Below are 19,493 nucleotides of genomic sequence, written 5' to 3' on the forward strand. Positions count from 1 at the left end.
CTACTGTAGGGCCAAGTGCGAGCCAGGGCTAACAGCGTGCTGGGTGTGGCCAGTTGCCTCGGACCCTGAGCTGAGAGGCCTAAATCAAGCACTAAAACCCACCCTTAAAAAGCCTCCTTCGAACAAGATCACACAACCCCTGGATCGAAAAAATTAAAATGACAGAAGTGTACATTCGGACTTTAATTTAAAACTTAAGACTCTAGTATCAATATTAACCATAGATTTACAATAAAAACAAATGTAACAGTACTTTATTAATTTGTGTCAGGAGTGCACATCAAACATGCTGAATCACACCATATTTATTATTTCACATAAAAAGAGAACACATTCAGCCGTGCCTTCTTCCATTTATTTGTGATCACAGAAATGCACAAAACAACTCCATTAAGCCCAAAGTCTTACATAGTTAGAAAGATAATATTAAAATGTCACATTTTACGTCACATTTCTTTAGAAAGAATAAGCACTTATATTAATTTTCCACAAAATTATGCAATCTGAAGAAGTTTTTGATGAAAGGAAGGAAGGGAAGGTGGCAGGGTTGGCAGAACCAAGGGAAAGAGTATGCTGTATAGACCATTTGGGAGCAGACGTCACAGTTACGACACTTGCGGCTGCGTGTGCATTGTGGTGGCAGAAAAACAGTGGTAACAAGTGGAGGAAAACAGGCAAAATCCACAGAATAAGAGAAACAACTTCTTGTTGTGCCTTTGGATGTCAGAATCAGAATGCAAAATAAGATGGTCTTCATTTTATTCATTCATGCGAGTTTATATCTCCCAATTCAGATATTATAACTCGTAACTGCGAGTTTATACCACAATTCTGAGGAAAAAAGTCTGAATTGCAGGATATAAACTTGCAGTTCTGAGAAAAAAGACAGAATAATGAGTTTCTATACATAAACTTAATTGCAAGAAAAAAGTCAGAAGTGTGAGATATAAACACAAAACGTCTCAGCTGAGCCTCAAAGAGGCCTTCCGTAGAAAGCCTATCAAGGCCGCTCAAGGCTTCTGGGACCAAATTTTCAGAGGAAAATTGGTCCCTTAAAGGGAATGTGGCCAGGGAACCGAAAGGAGCCCCGGCCAGTCACTAGAGGGGAACGAAGTCACCCCCAATGCCACCAGGGAGGCCGACCTGGTCTGATGAAGGACAAACTTAGTCTTGGGCAACCCTTTCTGAATACAGAATCTCAATAACGCATTCTTCAGAGAAGAGAGCAAGTAAGAGCGACTGCCAGAGGGGCAGTAAACAACTCAAACCCATGCGTAGAGACGGCACCCTTTAGAGCAGAACTCAGCTGAGTGCTATAAACCCTCGTATTGAGGGGAGTAGTCAAGTCAAGTCACCTTTATTTATATAGCGCTTTTTACAATGTAGATTGTGTCAAAGCAGCTTTACATTGATAACTGGTACATTGTTTGGCTGCACAGCAGCTCTTAAAGAATAGTGTCAATGCAGGCAGATCAAAGCACTGTTGAATATCAAATGTCAAGTCAAATGTCAAGTGTCCCCAACTAAGCAAGCCAGAGGCGACAGCGGCAAGGAACCCAAACTCCATCAGGTGACATTAGGTGGCAGACAAGTGACAAATTGGTGTTAAAATGGAGAAAAAAACCTTGGGAGAAACCAGGCTTAATCCGCTCATCCTAGGATCTACTCAGCGCCTGATTATTTGCACTGAGGAGGCTGCGCGCTAAGAAGCCCTGATACAGTGGAGCACAAACCAGCCTGGGGGCTGATCTCAACGGGAGGCTTCACAGAAGTCTACAAACAAATCAAGCAAATGATCAGCTTAGGGAGCTAAGCACAATTACACAAACAACCCAAAGGGAAGTACGAAGCTCACCTAACAGATAGACCATACTGTAGGCACATAATCATGGAGGCCGGAAAAAGGGGCCTGCAACATGACTAAAGTTCTGCATAAAGAACTACATGTCACACCAGAATACTAGTCACATAGTGGTATTCCAAGGGCGGCCTACAAGGCCGTACACCTGAAATCTACCTTTCTGGTAGCAAGAACGACCACATAACTTTAGTAACTGTGAGTGCCCACATAACAGTCCATCCAACACAATCCAACAAGCAGTGCACTTGGTAAAAGAACCTTTTTACTCTTTAAAGCAAGAGGAGTACAACATACGCCAACACGTGCTAAGGAAGGCTCCACGGGGCCTATAACCTCAGCCAGACACGTGGCATCAGCTCGTGGCAGTGTTTTCAAGCCCCAGGCGGGACAAATAACCGGCCTACCAAGGAGGTTAATAAGTCACCTGGGAGCCCTGGCCAACCAGCAGCATAATAAAACAAATGCTAGCATGTTCCCAGGGAGGCCCAGAGAGCCTACCTGTCACATGTGGTGCCAGCTAGTGGCCACTAAAGTTCTAGGAGCAAAAATAGAACCAGGTTACTAACGAGGTAACTACTTAGCTCAACTAGAGCTAAAGGAGAGACCATGCTCAAGGAAGCAAATGCAGAGAAACCGAACAACAGAGCGGCTTACCACAAGAGCTCACCCTGAGAGGCAAGCCACACAGAAACATACTCAGTAAAAGCACCTTTTATTCTCAAAGCGAGAGGAGTACACAACCGAACTCCAACATGATACACAGGAGGCCTGTAAGGCCTATAACTTGTAAACACGTGGTGTCAGCTAGTGGTAATTATTTAAACAAGACCAACCCAAACTGTGCTAACATGTAAAACTGAAAAGGAGGCCTGGCAGGGCCTACTACTTTTTGAAACACGTAGCGCCAGCTAGTGGTCTCACAGGGAACCAAGCTCAAAAGGGAACCAGCTCTAGACCCAACAAACAGATGAGGGTAACTAGCTTAACACAATCTGAGCTAAGTCTACACATTCCAACAGGCAATGTACCATAAATCACATAATTACAGGGTACAATGAAATGCTAACATGGTCTAAAGGAGGCCTACAAGGCCTACAACCTCAAACAAACACAAGCATAAACCTGTGCAGTGCTAACGTACGTGAGCAAAACTCATGACCATACACCAACAGCGCCCGTAAACACAAACTGCAACTAGAAGGAGGCTAAACAACAAAGAGCCAACAACTTCTACAGTTATATGTAATATAGCTGCTGTGGCAATGATCACAAAGTGGGAGCTAACAGAGATCAAACTAAAAGTACGACTCTCTACACTCAACCTGAATGTGTAATCCAACAGGTGATGCACTCAGTGAAACACATAAACCCTAGCCGGGGAGTACAAAAAACACCACGTCCTTAAATAGAGGCTAACAACAGCCTACTATTATGAGAACAGGTGCTAACCTGTGGCAGCACTAGAGTAAAGCTCACATACATGTAGGGCAAAGCTTAAAACCCAAAGCAAACGAATGCTTTGTAAATACATGCCATCCGTTAAAAAAGGATAAATGTTCTCACCAAACAGAACTTATAGATCTGTACTGAGCCCTAGAGGACGGAAGCTAAAAGCTACCACTGTAGCTCAAACTTGAATGAAATTCAAGGGGCTCAGGGGAAACAAAATCATAGCATGATTAAAGTTCTAGAAAGTGGGGCCTAGCATGCACTGCATAAACTTATCTACGCAAAGATAAGGGCCTACCACCTGAGAAACAGCACCAGAGAGGCTAATAACAGCTTGCTACCTTAGCTGTTAACCTCAGCCATTGCACCTACATAAACAAGGGGAAAATGGGCATACGGCCTAATAACTCCCTCAGGAGGAGGCCAGAACTAGGAACTATACAACCTAACAAGGGATAGTAATACAAAGGGTGGTTTATAACAATATACTCCTAAACCTAGTCCTAGCCTGGGCCGCTAAGCTGTGGGCCTACGGGGCCACACGCATAGCAACGCATGGGCTTCACCTCTGAATCTCCATAGATAAGAGGAAACAAAGCGAAGCTCAACAAGCAAACAATGTGAGGTGGCCGATTAAGGCCGACCTAAACATAGACACTAACTGAAGTGACGAGTGCTAAGTCAACAGATGAGAAGCTACTCTAAACAACAGGTGGCTAGGGGGCGGCCATTTTGTGGCCTGCACAATATATCGTTCTAGCCAACCTATCAAACTTCAGTTTGCCCAAGAACCCCTCTTACTTTTTCCGATTACATACTCAGGAAAAACTATACAGGAACACAAGGTCAACATATTTAGAAATATAAATATAGACCCAGCTCACTTTCCTGCGGCTCGAAGACCAAAGACGACTCCTTTCATTTTCTTTAACAAGGAGGGATGGAATCTAGGTTTCTTTAAAGCCTAAAAGAGCCTCTTACACTATCAAGCCAGAAGGCGGGCCTTTAGAAAAATATTATCAAAGGCCCAGCCGTCAGCCTGACTGTTAAAGAAGCACCTTAGTATGTTAAATGAAACCAAAAACTCAGGAGGCAGAGGAAGAAGGGGCGAGGGCAGATGTAAAATCGCCCTCGCAACGAGAGGGAAACGATTACGGACGCTACTGGCGTATGTGATCGATCACCTCCTTTAAAACCTGCTTCTTCCTCCTCGAGTCCAGCAGTCTCTGCGCCTTGCTCCGAAAAGGAGGAGGCGCCCGAGCGACCATACTGGACCTCTGGCCCTGTCTCTGAGCCTCAGCTTGAGATGGGCCAGCCTCCTGACTAACTACATGCTCAAAAAAACTATACAGGAAAAACAAAGTCTTATTTTAAAAACATAAAATATAGACCCAGCTTACATTCCTGCGGCTCAAAGACCGAAGACTCCTCATATTCCTTTTTCTCTACGTGAAAGGATGAAATCTAGGGTTCTTTTAAGCCTAAAAGATCCTCTCATTATCAAACCGGAAAAGCGGGCCGACAGAAAAATAATCACTATGGGCTCAGCCATCAGTCTGACCATAAGAAGCATCTGAGCATGATATATGTCTATAAAATATAGGAGGTGGAAGAAAAAAGAGGAGAGGGTAGATGTAAATCGCCCTTTTGTAGCTGGGGGATCGATTACAAATGCACCGGTGTTTACAATCGATCACCCATCTCACTCTAACTTCTTCCCCCTCGCGTCTGTCTGGGCTCAGATACAATCTGAACGGCTAGGGGTTTTTCCATGCCCTCCTGATCTCAAACGCGGAGATCAGGAAGGAATGGAAAGCTTATGGGAGCTGCAGCGTTCATAGACAGAAAGGAACCGCTCGTCGAGCCGTCCGCGCGCGGCCCCTTTCTTAACGTGCCCTCGCGGCAGCCGCAGCCTGCCAGAACCGTCCCAAAAACACCAGCAGCTCTGCATACACAGCAGCCAGAGGAGCGCGCGCTGCCAGATACGATGACGTCAAACAAGGACATCATCGTCATCCAACAACTCATCCTCGTCAGCCCCGGGGAAGCTGAGAGAGAATACAACTCTCTCAAACTTCCCAACAAGCTCACCTGCAAGCCCCATGATTGCAGCCGCCGTTTTGCCTCAGCACAAACGGGGCTAGAATCACCAGGCACAAATGCGGACACCTCTTCCCTCGAGAAGAGTGCCGAACGAGAACGGAGCGTCCCGATAGGGAGACGCTCACAGTAAATAACAGAAAACACACAGACAGCGCCCTCAACTACTGTCTATGTGCGCTCCTCTCCCAGACAGAAAACGCCCAGAAATGTGTATATCAAGTGCAAAACTTGGGACACGGATGAACACACTCTCTTGAACGTTTGTAAGGCATAATATAGATACCCTTACCAGAGTCGATACAATCACGATCAGACAGAACAGTCCCGAAAGACGAGAAGATACTGACTGGTTCTCTAGGCGCTCCTTATATACTTCTGGGTCGCGCTATGATGACGTCATAGGCTGTCGCCGGCCAATATGATTGGAGTTTTTTGATACTTGGCTTTCAGACATCGGCTCACGTGTGACGTTCCCCAAAGCGTTTCAAATGCAGAGTTGAAGTTCCCTTCGAAAGGGAATTGCCTTTTTTATTCTTTTATTCCGTGGATTCCGTCTACTGCTACTGCAGAACTGTCATTTTCTGCCACCAGGCTCCACACACAAAGATCATCGCTGTTTGCAAACCCCCAAATGGTCTATAATGTGGCATAAGCCGCTTCCACTAAGAGGGGCCTGACATTAAAGGTCTGGCACTCACGGCGTCAGCCCTTCTTCTTTATCTCTGGAACCCGACAGGAAGTGGTTTTCACCCTAGTTGAGAACCCTTCCTAGTTGTAGGCACCTTTGTGAGTGTTGGAGTCTGGAGAGCTCTGGAGAGAGTCGGGATGAGCTCTTTCAATCTCGAGAACCCGAAAGGAGGTGGGTCTTTCGTCCCAGTTTGCAAACCCTTCTTTGTCGTAAGGCACCTTTGTGAGTGTCTGAGTTTTTGAGATCCTATGAAGACATTTGTTTCTAAGTGGTTGCAGCTAGCACTTAACTGGCTCCCCTCCTTGGCAAGATGGTCTTTTAGCTTAGAGCGTAGCTAAAACTTCTCTCGCTATAGATGGTTGTTATGCTGAAGCTTCCGCTCTGAGATCTCCGTGGAGGCAGTGGACTGGGTCGTAGGCTCTTTTTGAGCCTCCCTGGTTAACTTTCTTCAAGGTGGTCATTGCTAGGTCTCCTCTTGCTTTAGAGAGTCATCTTGGTGAGGCCTCTGCCCCCAGGGCTCCGCCTGGATAGCTGTATCAAGTTGTCAGGCTCCTTTTGAGCCTCCTTGATAAGCAGTCCTTGGAGTATAATGTAGCTAGGTCTCCTCTCATTTTAGAGAGTCATTTTGATGAGGCCTCCTTTCTTAGAGCTTTGTTAGGGTGGCTACGCCGGGTTGTATTGCTCTCTTGAGCCTCCCTGGCGGAACCACACTTAGGGAAATGTTGTTAGGTTTTCTCTCGAATTAAGAGATTCATCATGCTGAGACCTCTGCTCCCCAGAGCTCCGCATTAGATAACCAGTCCAAGTTGTGTGGCTTTCTGTGAGCCTCCTTGATACGGTAGTCTTTTAGCGGGGGGTTGCATAGATGTGTGAGGAGAGTTTGGGCAAGACATTGTCCTATGCTATTTCTTTGAGATCTTCTCTCCAGATGAATCTTATTGCTTTATTGCAGGGCGCTTGATCTCAGCTTTTGTCTTAGTAGGAAAATCAAGTCTTACGCTCCGTACAGGAAACAGAAATTAGTTCACCTCCCGAGTCTCTTCTCTGATTTGAGTCTCTTTCGTTCATAAATTCTGTATTGGATACAGAAAGTTCATAATTCTTAAACATATTTACAAACAAGTGAGTAGTTTGGTTTTTCGGGCCCAAGCCCTAGAGGGCACAGGGCTCTATTTGTTCACCAAGGGATCATTATTAGGACCCAAAACCAAGTTTATGACAAAAAGAGGGTAATAGGAAGTGTGTTATAACTTCTGCATTGACTGATTTTATGAAAATTCAGCTGTATGTTTGTTGTAGAAGGCCTATCACATGGATCTGAGTCAAATTCATAGCACCACCAACTGGCGACAGGAAGTGTATCGTTCAATTTTCAAAAATATTATTAATATAACTGCACAAACTTTATCAAATGAGAACTGAATTGAGCTGGATGACGTTACTTTTTGAGAGAATTAATGATAATTATGAGAACTGAGCTAAGACATCTATTATTAGTGAAACCAAACTGAGTTTAACAATTGATAATCTTCTCCAAGAAACTGAACTGACTGAGCTGAATGATGACACGATATTCCTTTTAGAGCTGCCTTGCAGCAGAATCAGCATTTGCATTACTAATTTTTCCAGTTTATCACTGTAAAGAAGCTTTGAAATAGAAATAAAGAAATAGAAATAAAGGTGACTTGACTTTCAAAATGCTTTGAGATCAGCCTCTTTTTTTAACTTATTTGTTTCAAACTTCATCAGAATCATGTAAAAATACAGCATATGTAGACCTGTGAAATAATTATTGATATCTTAAGAATATGTTAAGAATTATTGATATCTAATGTGGATCTAGGGGCTCTGTAGCCTTTTGACAAAAGTGGTGGGGTTTGTTTTAACTACAGTCCCCAAACTCTTAAATATATTTTTTCTCAATTAGCCAGACAACTTTCTAGTTTACATTCATTTACTCCAACCAACAGGAAATTGGCTATTTTGGTCTGCATGTGGATCTAAGGGGTTTATGCAATCAGTACCAAACTCTGTCAACATGAAGCCATGACATTAAGGATTCTAAGGGCCAGATTTACTAACAGCTTGTGCCAGCGCAAACCCTTTTTTGGCGTTAAAAAACCACTGTCGGGATTTACTAAAGACACGTACTGCAAAATTAGTGCTGAAAAGGCGTGGACTGAGTTGTTTTTGCGGCTGACCTTATTGCATATGCATTTGTGTGAGTTTCCCTTTCAGCCGCAAAATTTATGGGAGGAAAATATTTAAATGAATCCCACAACGCGATTTACTAATATTTGCGCTGGTCGATTTACTGGTATTTGTACCTCTTTCCACCTATAGTAAACAAACTTCATATACTTCTCATCCAGCCAAACAGCTTTCATGCTCTAAGTAATGCACTAGCCCAGCTGGAAGTTGGCTATTTTGGATTGCTTGAAAAATGCAAGCTCTGGAATGTGATATACTTATCTTAGGGAATTCAACTAATAACCACCAAACTCGGGCAACGTGAAGCCAAGACATTGAGGATTCTAAATTGCAAGCAGATTTTTGATATCTTGAATGGTTTGGCCATGGTAAGGAAACAAATTTATGACGAAAAGAGGGAAACAGGAAGTGTGTTATAACTTCTGCATGCATTGAATAATTTTAATAAAACTTAAGATATGTGTTCGTTGAAGAAGGCTGTTCACATGGATGTGACTACTGTGAGTCAAAGTATAGCACCACCAACTTGCGACAAGAAGTGTGTCATCATCACCATCTTTAGTATTACTATTGTTATTATTACTACTATTATTACTGTTATTATTATTGATATTACTGTTGCCGTCATCACAAAATATTATCACCATCTTCAGTATTAGTATTACTATTGTTATTATTATTGATATAAATGTTGTTATTATTATTATTATTATTATTATTATTATTATATTATTATTATTGATATTACTATTGCCGTCAACACAAAATATTATCATCATTGTAATGATGGGTCGGCAGAGCGGGGATCCATTTGCAAGCTTTATTAAGAACGGTATTTACACAGGTAGACAGGGGCAAAGGCAGGAACAAACAAGGACAGGCAATGGTCGAGGCAGGCGGAAGACAAACAGGATCAGGGTACAGGCAAGGATCAGGGCAGGCAGCAAACAATCACAGTCCAGGAAACAGGCAAAGATCAGGGCAGGCAGCAAGGGTCACAGAGAATAAACAATCCAACGGTACCAGGGTAAACAGTCCACAAGAAAACGCTCAGAGTTGATCACCGGGGCAAATCAAGACTTCGCCAAGGGTGTGTGTGTGTGTGTGTGTCTTAAATAGTCCAGGTAATGATCTGCAGGTGTGTGTGGCAATTGGTGATTGGTGCATGTGATTGGAAGGGAGGATTATGGGAAGTGGAGTCCAGGAACTGACAGGAACAGACAGTGATCGTGACATAACTGGTAAAAACGTAAATGGTACAGATAGGGAGGGGGGGTGGGTACATTGGAGACCTGTTGGCAGACGGGAACGGGGTCTCCAATGCAGGTCCAGGAACTCGGGCAGCCACGGGGGGTCAGGTGCCACCGGCAGCCACGGCGGGTCAGGTGCCACGGGCAGCCACGGCGGGTCAGGTGCCACGGGCAGCCACGGCGGGTCAGGTGCCACGGATAGCCACGGTGGGTCAGGTTCCAAGGGCAGCCACGGTGGGTCAGGAGTGTCGGGAGGCCACGGCAGGTCAGGTAGCTTGGGCGACCACGGCAGGTCAGGTGGTTTGGGCGACCACGGCAGGTCAGGTGGCTTGGGCGACCACGGCAGGTCAGGTGGCTTGGGCGACCACGGCAGTTCACAGGCAGTAGAAGGCCGTGGTCGTGTAAGGTCCCCACCCGCAAGCTCAAGCAGTTCGGAGGCCGCTGATGATCGCGGCCGTGCAGGGTCCCCACCCGCAAGCTCAAGCAGTTCGGAGGCCGCTGATGATCGCGGCCGTGCAGGGTCCCCACCCACAAGCTCCCCACCCTCAGGTATATAGCCCCCCCCCAAAAAGTTCTTGGGGATTTCTACGGTGGCCATGGTGGGTTCGTGGGCAAGGAGCTCGAGCGACGCCGGTAGGGCAGAAAGCTTGGGTGGCGCCGGCAGGGCAGAACAAAGGGGCTCCATGACCATATCAGGGAGAGCGGGCTGCTCGGTGACGGCAGCGGGCTGCTCGGTGACGGCAGCGGGCTGCTCGGTGACGGCAGCGGGCTGCTCGGTGACGGCAGCGGGCTGCTCTGGGACGGCAGCGGGCTGCTCTGGGACGGCAGCGGGCTGACAGACTGGTCCAGGGTCAAAAGAGCTCGAGTGCAACCTCCAGGCACGCAGGACCGCCAAAACATAGAAGGTAAAGACAGCCCTCTTGGCCATGACAGGACTGACAGGAAGAGCATGCAGGGTTGGAGCGGATTCCCGGGCTGGAGCGGGCTCTGGAGCGGACTCACTGGCTGGAACGACCCCTATGTTCCCCGACACTGGAGGGGCGGCCATCTTGTCCATAGCAACCGGCGAGCTTGAGGGCGTCGCAACCGGCGAGCTTGAGGGCGTCGCAACCGGCGAACTTGAGGGCGTAGCGGCCAGCGGGCTTGAGTGCGAAGCGGCCGGCGGAGGCTTAGGAATGCCAGCCGCTCGTGCTGAAGTCAGCGGTGGATCAGCCACACTGGAACGCAACCCACTCCGTTCCCAAACAGATCCAGAGACGGAACGTGACTCTAGAAGAACGGCGGGGACGTGACGTTGTTCTGAAAGATCAGAGGAGACGTGACTTGGCTCACGGAGGTCAACTGTGACTTGACTTGGTGTTGTTATTATGGTGGCCGCCATTTTGTGAGTGTCATCTGGCGCGGTGGCCATTACATGATTCAGCGAGGTGTCATATTTCCCCACGACATCCACAGTAAACGGAGAGCCTACAGTCAATAAAGCGTAATCCAGAAACTGGCTTAGAGATGAACGGGGTCCCTCACGAATGAGCTGTGACTTGAGTGGCTGATTAATGCCCTCACAGAAAAAGTCTATCAGTACACAGTCTGGCAGATCTGAACCATATGCAACATCCAAATATTCTCTGATGTATTCCTCCAACGACCGGGTGCCCTGCTTGAGCCATAATAATAATTGTGCAATGTTCATACCGGGCCAGTGTTCTCCAGGAAAGCCGCTGGATCCATGTGTTGGCGAAGTCTTCTGTAATGATGGGTCGGCAGAGCGGGGATCCATTTGCAAGCTTTATTAAGAACGGTATTTACACAGGTAGACAGGGGCAAAGGCAGGAACAAACAAGGACAGGCAATGGTCGAGGCAGGCGGAAGACAAACAGGATCAGGGTACAGGCAAGGATCAGGGCAGGCAGCAAACAATCACAGTCCAGGAAACAGGCAAAGATCAGGGCAGGCAGCAAGGGTCACAGAGAATAAACAATCCAACGGTACCAGGGTAAACAGTCCACAAGAAAACGCTCAGAGTTGATCACCGGGGCAAATCAAGACTTCGCCAAGGGTGTGTGTGTGTGTGTCTTAAATAGTCCAGGTAATGATCTGCAGGTGTGTGTGGCAATTGGTGATTGGTGCATGTGATTGGAAGGGAGGATTATGGGAAGTGGAGTCCAGGAACTGACAGGAACAGACAGTGATCGTGACAATCATCACCATCTTTAGTATTAGTATCACTATTATTATTATTATTGTTATTAATGTTATTATTGTTATTATTATTATTATTATTGATATTACTATTGCCGTCAACACAAATTATGATAATCATCACCATCTTTTGTATTACTGTTATTATTATTATTGATATTACTGTTGCCGTCATCACAAAATATTATTATCATTATTATTATACATGTTATTACTACTTAAATACTTCTACTATTAACCGTTTGTCATTTCTGCTTATTTTTCATTGCTGTTACTATCATTGCTGTTTTATTGTTGTTTTTGTGTTTTGTATTCACTGTATGTTGTATGTTTTGCACTCCTAATAAAAAAAAAGAAAAGAAAAGAAAAAAGAAGAAGTGTGTCACTCAGTATTCAACAATATTATTTAATTCGACTGCATTGACTTTATCAAATGAGAACTGAATTGAGCTGGATAATGACGTTACTTTTTTCTTCAGAGCTGCCTCATAGCTGAATTGAACGAATATGATAATTGATGACCTGTACTCTGTCTTGAACGAATCTGAATCATCGCCAAACTGACCTCAGCTGATCACTGGCACTATTTGCTGAGAATTAAACTGAACTGAGCTAAGACATCACTTGTTAGCTGAAACCGAACTGAATTTACCAATTGATGATCTTCTCAAAGGAACTGAACTGACTGAGCTGAAAGATGACACTATTTTCTTTTTAGAGCTGCCTTGCGGCAGAATGGAACTATTTGCATTACAGAATTTTTTCCAGTTTATCACTGTAAAGAAGCTTTGAAACAATCTGTATTGTATAAGGCGCTATAGAAATAAAGGTGGCTATATCCAAAATCGCCCCCTATACCCTTAAATAGGGCACTATTTGAGGAGACAGCCATTTGTAGTGGTGTCCGAAACCATAGTGGACATTATTAAGTGCACTCATTCAATCCCACAATGCACCGCAATAACGGTCTGAATGTGGATCTAAGGGTTTTATGCAATCAGCACCAAACTCTGTCAACGTGAAGCCATGACATTGAGGATGCTAAAAAAAGGTTGTACGTATGCATATTTAAACAAAACTATGAGGGGCCGTACAAGCCATAATTCATTCTGGCACTCTCACACACTTACATTCTCCTTTCACATACATACATTCTCCTTTCACATACATACATTTCTACTCTCACACACACTTACATTCTCCTTTCACATACATACATTCTCCTTTCACATACATACATTTCTACTCTCACACACACTTACATTCTCCTTTCACATACATACATTTCTTCTCTCACACACACTTATATTCTCCTTTTTTTGGGGTTGTTTTTAGCCCAAGGGCTGGGTAAACATATGACAGAACACAGGTTGGGGTAATTTGCAGCATAAAGGGTTGATTTTATTATTATTATTTTTTCCTGTGATATAGCTTATTTAGTACAAGTAAGTTTACAGATTAAATGATCTAAACCAGTGGTTCCCAACTTTTTTAGCCTCAAGTACCCCCACGACTCCATCAATAAGGCCCAAGTGCCCCTTTATCGACACTAAACAAAAGTAAATGCGGCTTTTATATTTTAATGCAGTTGTCACAATTACCTAATTTACCAATGAACCAGTTTTATTGATTACAATTCAGATTTGAAGATATTGGGAAATTTTAAATAAGAAACACAATGTAATTGGACATTCCAGCAGTTCAAATGTTATTTTGAATATGATGACACAAAAATTATTTATTCATCCTTCAGAGATTGTCCCCATTTGTAAAACTTAAAGTTTCAAGATGTAGGAAATCCAACATTTGATTGAAAACAAACACTTTTATTTAAAAATAAAAAAGATACGAAAAATACCACTATAACCCGTAGATGGCGGTAAATAAGCACTTATTGGCTTATAAAGTTCAGCACTTTATGCACTAAAGTAGGAAAAGTCACAAAGTCTTTCAAATAAATGTTTAAATTACAATGTGTCTACTATGCTTTTTATGAGAGGATTTGTGAGCTGACTTATTAAACTGACACTAAAAAGAAACTTATTCAATGCTGCAAAATCACGTTGTAAACAGACACATTTGCAGCGATTAACGCGATTACTCAGCAAGCCTATAACGCCTAAGCGACAGGGGACATTCTAAAACACTTAACGTGGCTTAATGTACTAAGTGATATTAACAGACCAAACTTAGTAAACATCATACTAGTATACTACAAAAAAGCAGATGAGCCCAGAATTTGAACGCACCGCATTTAATTTCACGTTAAGCGTTTTCCTCCCATAGAAAACGCTTAACGTGGCTTAACGTACTAGGACAGTGATATTAAATGACCAAACTCAGTCATACTAATAAACCATACTACGTACAGCAAAGCAGATGAACCCAGAATATGAACGCAATTCGTTTAATTACACGTTGTTTTCCTCCCATAGAAAACCGTTATAAAGAAAAAGCTTAACGTCACTTAATGTAGCTTAAGAGAGATCAAAGATCAAATTCTGCACAAAACAATTATTCTAAGTAGTATGCTTTATTAGTATAGTGTTGACTAAATTTGGTGATTGGGAATCACTGATCTAAACATTTGTAAAATACTCCACACAACCAGGTTTATATGACAACTTTATTTTTGATACAGTTCTTAATACAGCTTATTTTATATAGTTTTTACCATGCCTAAAAATACTGGCTACATTTAAAATCGTTTAACAAACATTTTAGAAGTAAAAATTATACATTTAGGTCTAAAAGTAATTCAAGTGTAATCAAAAGTCCCGTCCCGTTTCCACCGTAACGATGCGGATTCTCCGGCCGGAGATGGGCTCGCATTCGGCGGCGGAACTAATTTCAGACCACCGCCCTCCGTCTCACTCGTAGCCGAAAGATGCTGTGGCTGCTTCCATAACCTGCCCATAAACAATCAGTGCACAGTTCTGATAACATATTTCAATATCCAGAGTATTTATATTCAGTATCTTTAGGAATAAATTGTTAATTTTATGCAAGGCATAAATTCATCCGAAAGACAGATGCGACACTCGGTTACTGATATCGTAGTTTGCTTTGCATTAAATAAAATGATTTACAGCACAGCAACGATTTTAAAGATGAAATAAAACATACACAAACCTGTATTTCATAGACAAAATGCATCAAGTAGGCGGGGCGGCGCTGAGAAGCTGAACGTCACGTGACGATCGCGCCTGACCTGCCTTCCGTTTCCATTATAATCCTTCCGTTTAAAAATAGAAAACCATTATAAAGAAAATGCTTGGGGTACGGTGTAGCGAGTTGCATTCCTCTGGTCTCATCTGCTTGCATCACCAATATAGTGAGGTTGGTCTTTTTATAGCCTATTCACCTTATTTTTTAAGTAAGAGAGCAGGCGTGGCTAATAAATCGGAAGTCTTGCACATTCACAGAAAACACCTTGCATTAAGCCGAAATAAGTGTTCTTTTGGGCTCATCTGTTTGTCGTATATAGTGTTATGTATATTGTACATAAATAAGGTTTATACTGAGTTTGATTTCTAGTCTAATAGCTCGTTAAGCGTTTTCTTTATAACAGGTTTCTGTAGGAGGGAAATTTGAAAAATAAGATGGATATTTTAAAAATTAAGGTGGATACATGCGCGTTTAGCGTGACCACTCTGTAAAAGAATGCATATGTGTGTTTTTGTTGTTTTCGCGGATCCATGTAAATAGGGACAATATTGATATCGTTGTCATCGGTACATAGAAAAAACTTTTACATTTTTAGTACATCGTTGTCATGTAAACATTGTGACATTGTCACACAGGACACATGTTGTACCGCTTAATATATATCATGATGGTTTTATATATATATATGTATATATATATTTGAGTTTTAATAGGTTTACATGTTGTCTCAGTCATTTTAGTCCATTTTATTCTTCTTACTTTAATGTGTGTATGTCTTTAAATGAGTCTGGGTCTGCCTGTCATGTGACTGATCACATGACAGTAATCAGGAAGTAAGCCAGCATAAAGGAGGCAGCATGGCAAACAAACATGGTCACCAAGCAAAATGACCACAAGCTGGATTGAGGAGTTGTTTTAACGGACTTACCTTTCCAGCACTTCACATCACCTTCACTTGGATTAACACTTCTGTGGACTTTGTATATACACCGGTGGACACTTTCACATTGGGACTTTCAGCACGCTACTAGGACTCTTAAGGACTGTTTTAGGGTATGGTGCTAATGGACACGCTTTTGAACAGCTTAAGTTATTCTAGTTTTATTGTGTTGTTTTAAGTTCCATGTGGAAATTGTAAATACACTTCATTTATTTACTTTATTTCTGCCGTCTGTCTCATCTTTTTAAACATTCCAAAAGCTCACACAGTTTAATCTGACCCCATTTTAATACATGTAAACTCGACCGATTGGGCCGATCGTTACAACATACCCTCAGTCCATTAATGTTAAGTGTTGTTGGGGAATCCTGGAGTATGACGTATGAGAGGACAACCCCAGTAGTACAGCACAGTGTCGCACAAGCTATAATATAGGTTAAGAAAACCGGGAGCAACCGAGGTGTAATTCTTCAGATGTAATATTTGTAATATAGGCTACATAAGCGTTGAGTGGGAGAAGCGTTATAATCTCGATCACATTAGAGAATGCTGCTTACATGTAGGCTACACACAGGGAATATAACCCTGAAGACATTGAATTAAAAGTAAACACTAGTGTCTTCATCAGCTTTTTCACATATATGCTGGTCCTGATAATCATCACATACACTTGCAACATTTCTGTGAATCCGTTTTTGAGAATGAATACATCTCTCTAGCCATTGCTCTGGTCTTTGTTAACAGCCTCGTACAGCACCTGCTGATGAGTTGACAAACAGCAGATGGAGATCATGCATCGGCAATCTACTGCTATTCCTGCAGTTCCCGGATGTGCGACGTTGAATTTTCTGTCTAATTTTAACCACTGAATTTGTGGAAGCAAATTTGTAAAGCGAAATAAAATGGACCAAAAATTGCCTGTTGAATATTACAAGTTGTATTTTTAAATCTGAAAAGTGAATATGCATTATTGAATTTTTAATAATGAAAATGTGTGAATGTTTTGAAGTGAAATTGCTTAAATACATGGCCATGTTGAATTTAAGCCCATAAAATGCAAGCCCTAAAAATACAGTACATTAAAATGCAAGCACGGTTAATGAAACACATTTTTTTTCTTAGTGCAATTCAAGTTTTTTTATTTCAAAAGCATTTGTCAATGAATTCCTTCCATAAGCTTGACCCAGTAACTGTGGAATAAATGGTATATAATTGGGATACATTGTTGTGGAATTGGAAACTAACTAACTAAATAAATGATCACTTTATTTAAAACATGAAACACTGTTGCATTCCTAATGAGAAAATATAAACTATATATCAAATATTAAAAAATATAAACATCATATATGTATATATATTACACACTACCGGTCAAAAGTTTGGAAACATTACTATTTGTAATGTTTTTGAACGAAGGCTGCATTTATTTCATAATAAATACAGAAAAAACAATAATATTGTGAAATATTATTACAATTTAAAATTATGTTTTTCTATTTTAATATACTTTAAAATATAATTTATTTCTGTGATGCAAAGCTGAATTTTCAGCATCATTACTCCAGTCTTCAGTGTCACATGATCCTTCAGAAATCATTGTAATATGCTGATTTGATACTCAGTTATTATCAATGTTGGAAACAGTTGTGTTGCTTAATATTTTTTTGGAACCTGTGATACTTTTTTTCAGGATTCATTGATGAATAAAAGGTTAAAAAGAACAGCATTTATTCAAAAGATAAATCTTTTCTAACAATATAAATCTTTACAATCACTTTTTATCAATTTAACACATCCGTGCTGAACAAAAGTATTAATTTCTTTCAAAAAAAAAAGAAAGAAAGAAAGAAAGAAAAAAAATTACTGACCCCAAACTTTTGAATGGTAGTGTATATTGTTACAAAAGATTTCTATTTTAAATACATGCTGATATTTTTAAACTTTTTATTCATCAAAGAATCCTGAAAAAGTATCACAGGTTATATAATAATATTAAGCAGCACAACTGTTTCTAACATTGATAATAAATCAGCATATTACAATGATTTATGATCGTTGCTGTAATAATGCTGACAATTCAGCTTTGCATCACAGAAATAAATTATATTTTAAAGTATATTAAAATAGAAAACCATAATATTAAATTTTAATAATATTTCACAATATTATTGTTTTTTCTGTATTTATTATGAAATAAATGCAGCCTTAATGAGCATAAGAGACGTTGTTCAAAAACATTAAAAATAGTAATGTTTCCAAAATTTTGACTGGTAGTGTATATATTAATCAGAATAAGCATCAGTTGTATAACTGTTTGACTCACCTTGGCAGATGACTCCAGCATCTTCACTGTGTCCACAGTTATGTGATCCCCATACATTTGATGAACAGCCTTTCAGTGTAGGTTCATTCCCACGGCAGTGGACATCATCCAACCATATTTGTCCAGAACCTTGTCCAAAATAAGCTGAACTCTTTGCCTCTATAACACTCCCACAGCCCAGTTCTCTACACACCACTGCCGCGTCTGTAGAATCCCAGGAATCATCACACACTGTTCCCCATATTCCATTGTGGAAAACCTCCACTCTTCCAGAACAGACGTTGGGTCCATTCACCAACCTGACAGCTATTAATCAAAAAACAATTTATCAGTCATCAGGTTGTGACATTACTTTATTCTGGAATGAATTATAGCTACAGTTAGCATAAAGCTACACATGACAATCAATGAGATTAATATTACACTTTTACTCAAAACTCACTATAAACCACCATCGAGTGTTTGAAATAACTTCCTATTGTGATCTAATGTGGATTTTGGTCACATGATGAAGAGGAAATATGTTGTTCATAGCATTTTAGAATAAACTAATCACTACACCTTCTTAGCATTTCTCATGTAAACATCCTTTAATGAAATACACCGAATTACTCGCTCGGTGATCGAATGGTCCATTGGCCGGTTTGAATAAGTCCGATAACACAGTACTGTAAAGCCTGTGCAGCACGCAGGTGTGATGCTGGTGTCGTGCACAGACAGACAGTAGCCAAATGATAACCCCTTTCGTGGTCTTGCCAATATTATGAAAAATACCATGATATTTGAATGGAACTGTAAAATATGCACATTTTACTTTTAAAATGTTTTGTCAGTGAGTCAGACAATTATTTACACTGCAAAAAATAAGGCATTCCTGTTTCCATTAAAAATATATAAACATCCTAAAATATATGTTTACCTTATAGGAAAAATTGCATAAATTTGATTTGTTTAAAGCAATTAAAAATACTGTTTGACCAATGGAAAAGATTGAGAATAACACTTCTCTGAAATGTATTTTTATTTATAGTGTAGGAGTACATGAATATATGAAATCAAAAGTAATATTGATAAATCATAAGCCATAAATGATTAACATGAAATATGAATAAAATGAAATTTTCATTCTTTTGTCTAGAAAGAACATCTCCCAAACAACACCTATTCTGGGGTGTGTGGGTAATGAGGACTCTTTGGCTTGATGAATATTTCTGATTCTTTGTCTTAGACACTAATATTAACCTATAGTTCAGGTACTACTGATCGTACTGTGGTGGCAACACACACACACACACACA

General features: G+C 41.4%; 1 protein-coding gene across 50 annotated transcripts in view; it reads right to left on the reverse strand.

Moving 5' to 3' along the window:
- The window catches only part of LOC127507802 (deleted in malignant brain tumors 1 protein-like), a 163,932-nt gene that overhangs the window by 106,020 nt on the left and 38,419 nt on the right, over window positions 1-19,493 (reverse strand). For 49 of the 50 annotated variants that reach the window (XM_051885174.1, XM_051885208.1, XM_051885209.1 and 46 more), the window contains exon 4: window positions 18,196-18,501. The exons of the other annotated variant lie outside the window; for it this stretch is intronic. In XM_051885174.1, the coding sequence (XP_051741134.1) occupies window positions 18,196-18,501 (306 nt within the window). The remainder of the gene's footprint in view (window positions 1-18,195; window positions 18,502-19,493) is intronic. 50 annotated transcript variants of the gene reach the window in all.

Source organism: Ctenopharyngodon idella, chromosome 24 (genome assembly GCF_019924925.1).
Source record: "Ctenopharyngodon idella isolate HZGC_01 chromosome 24, HZGC01, whole genome shotgun sequence".
Lineage (NCBI taxonomy): Eukaryota > Metazoa > Chordata > Actinopteri > Cypriniformes > Xenocyprididae > Ctenopharyngodon > Ctenopharyngodon idella.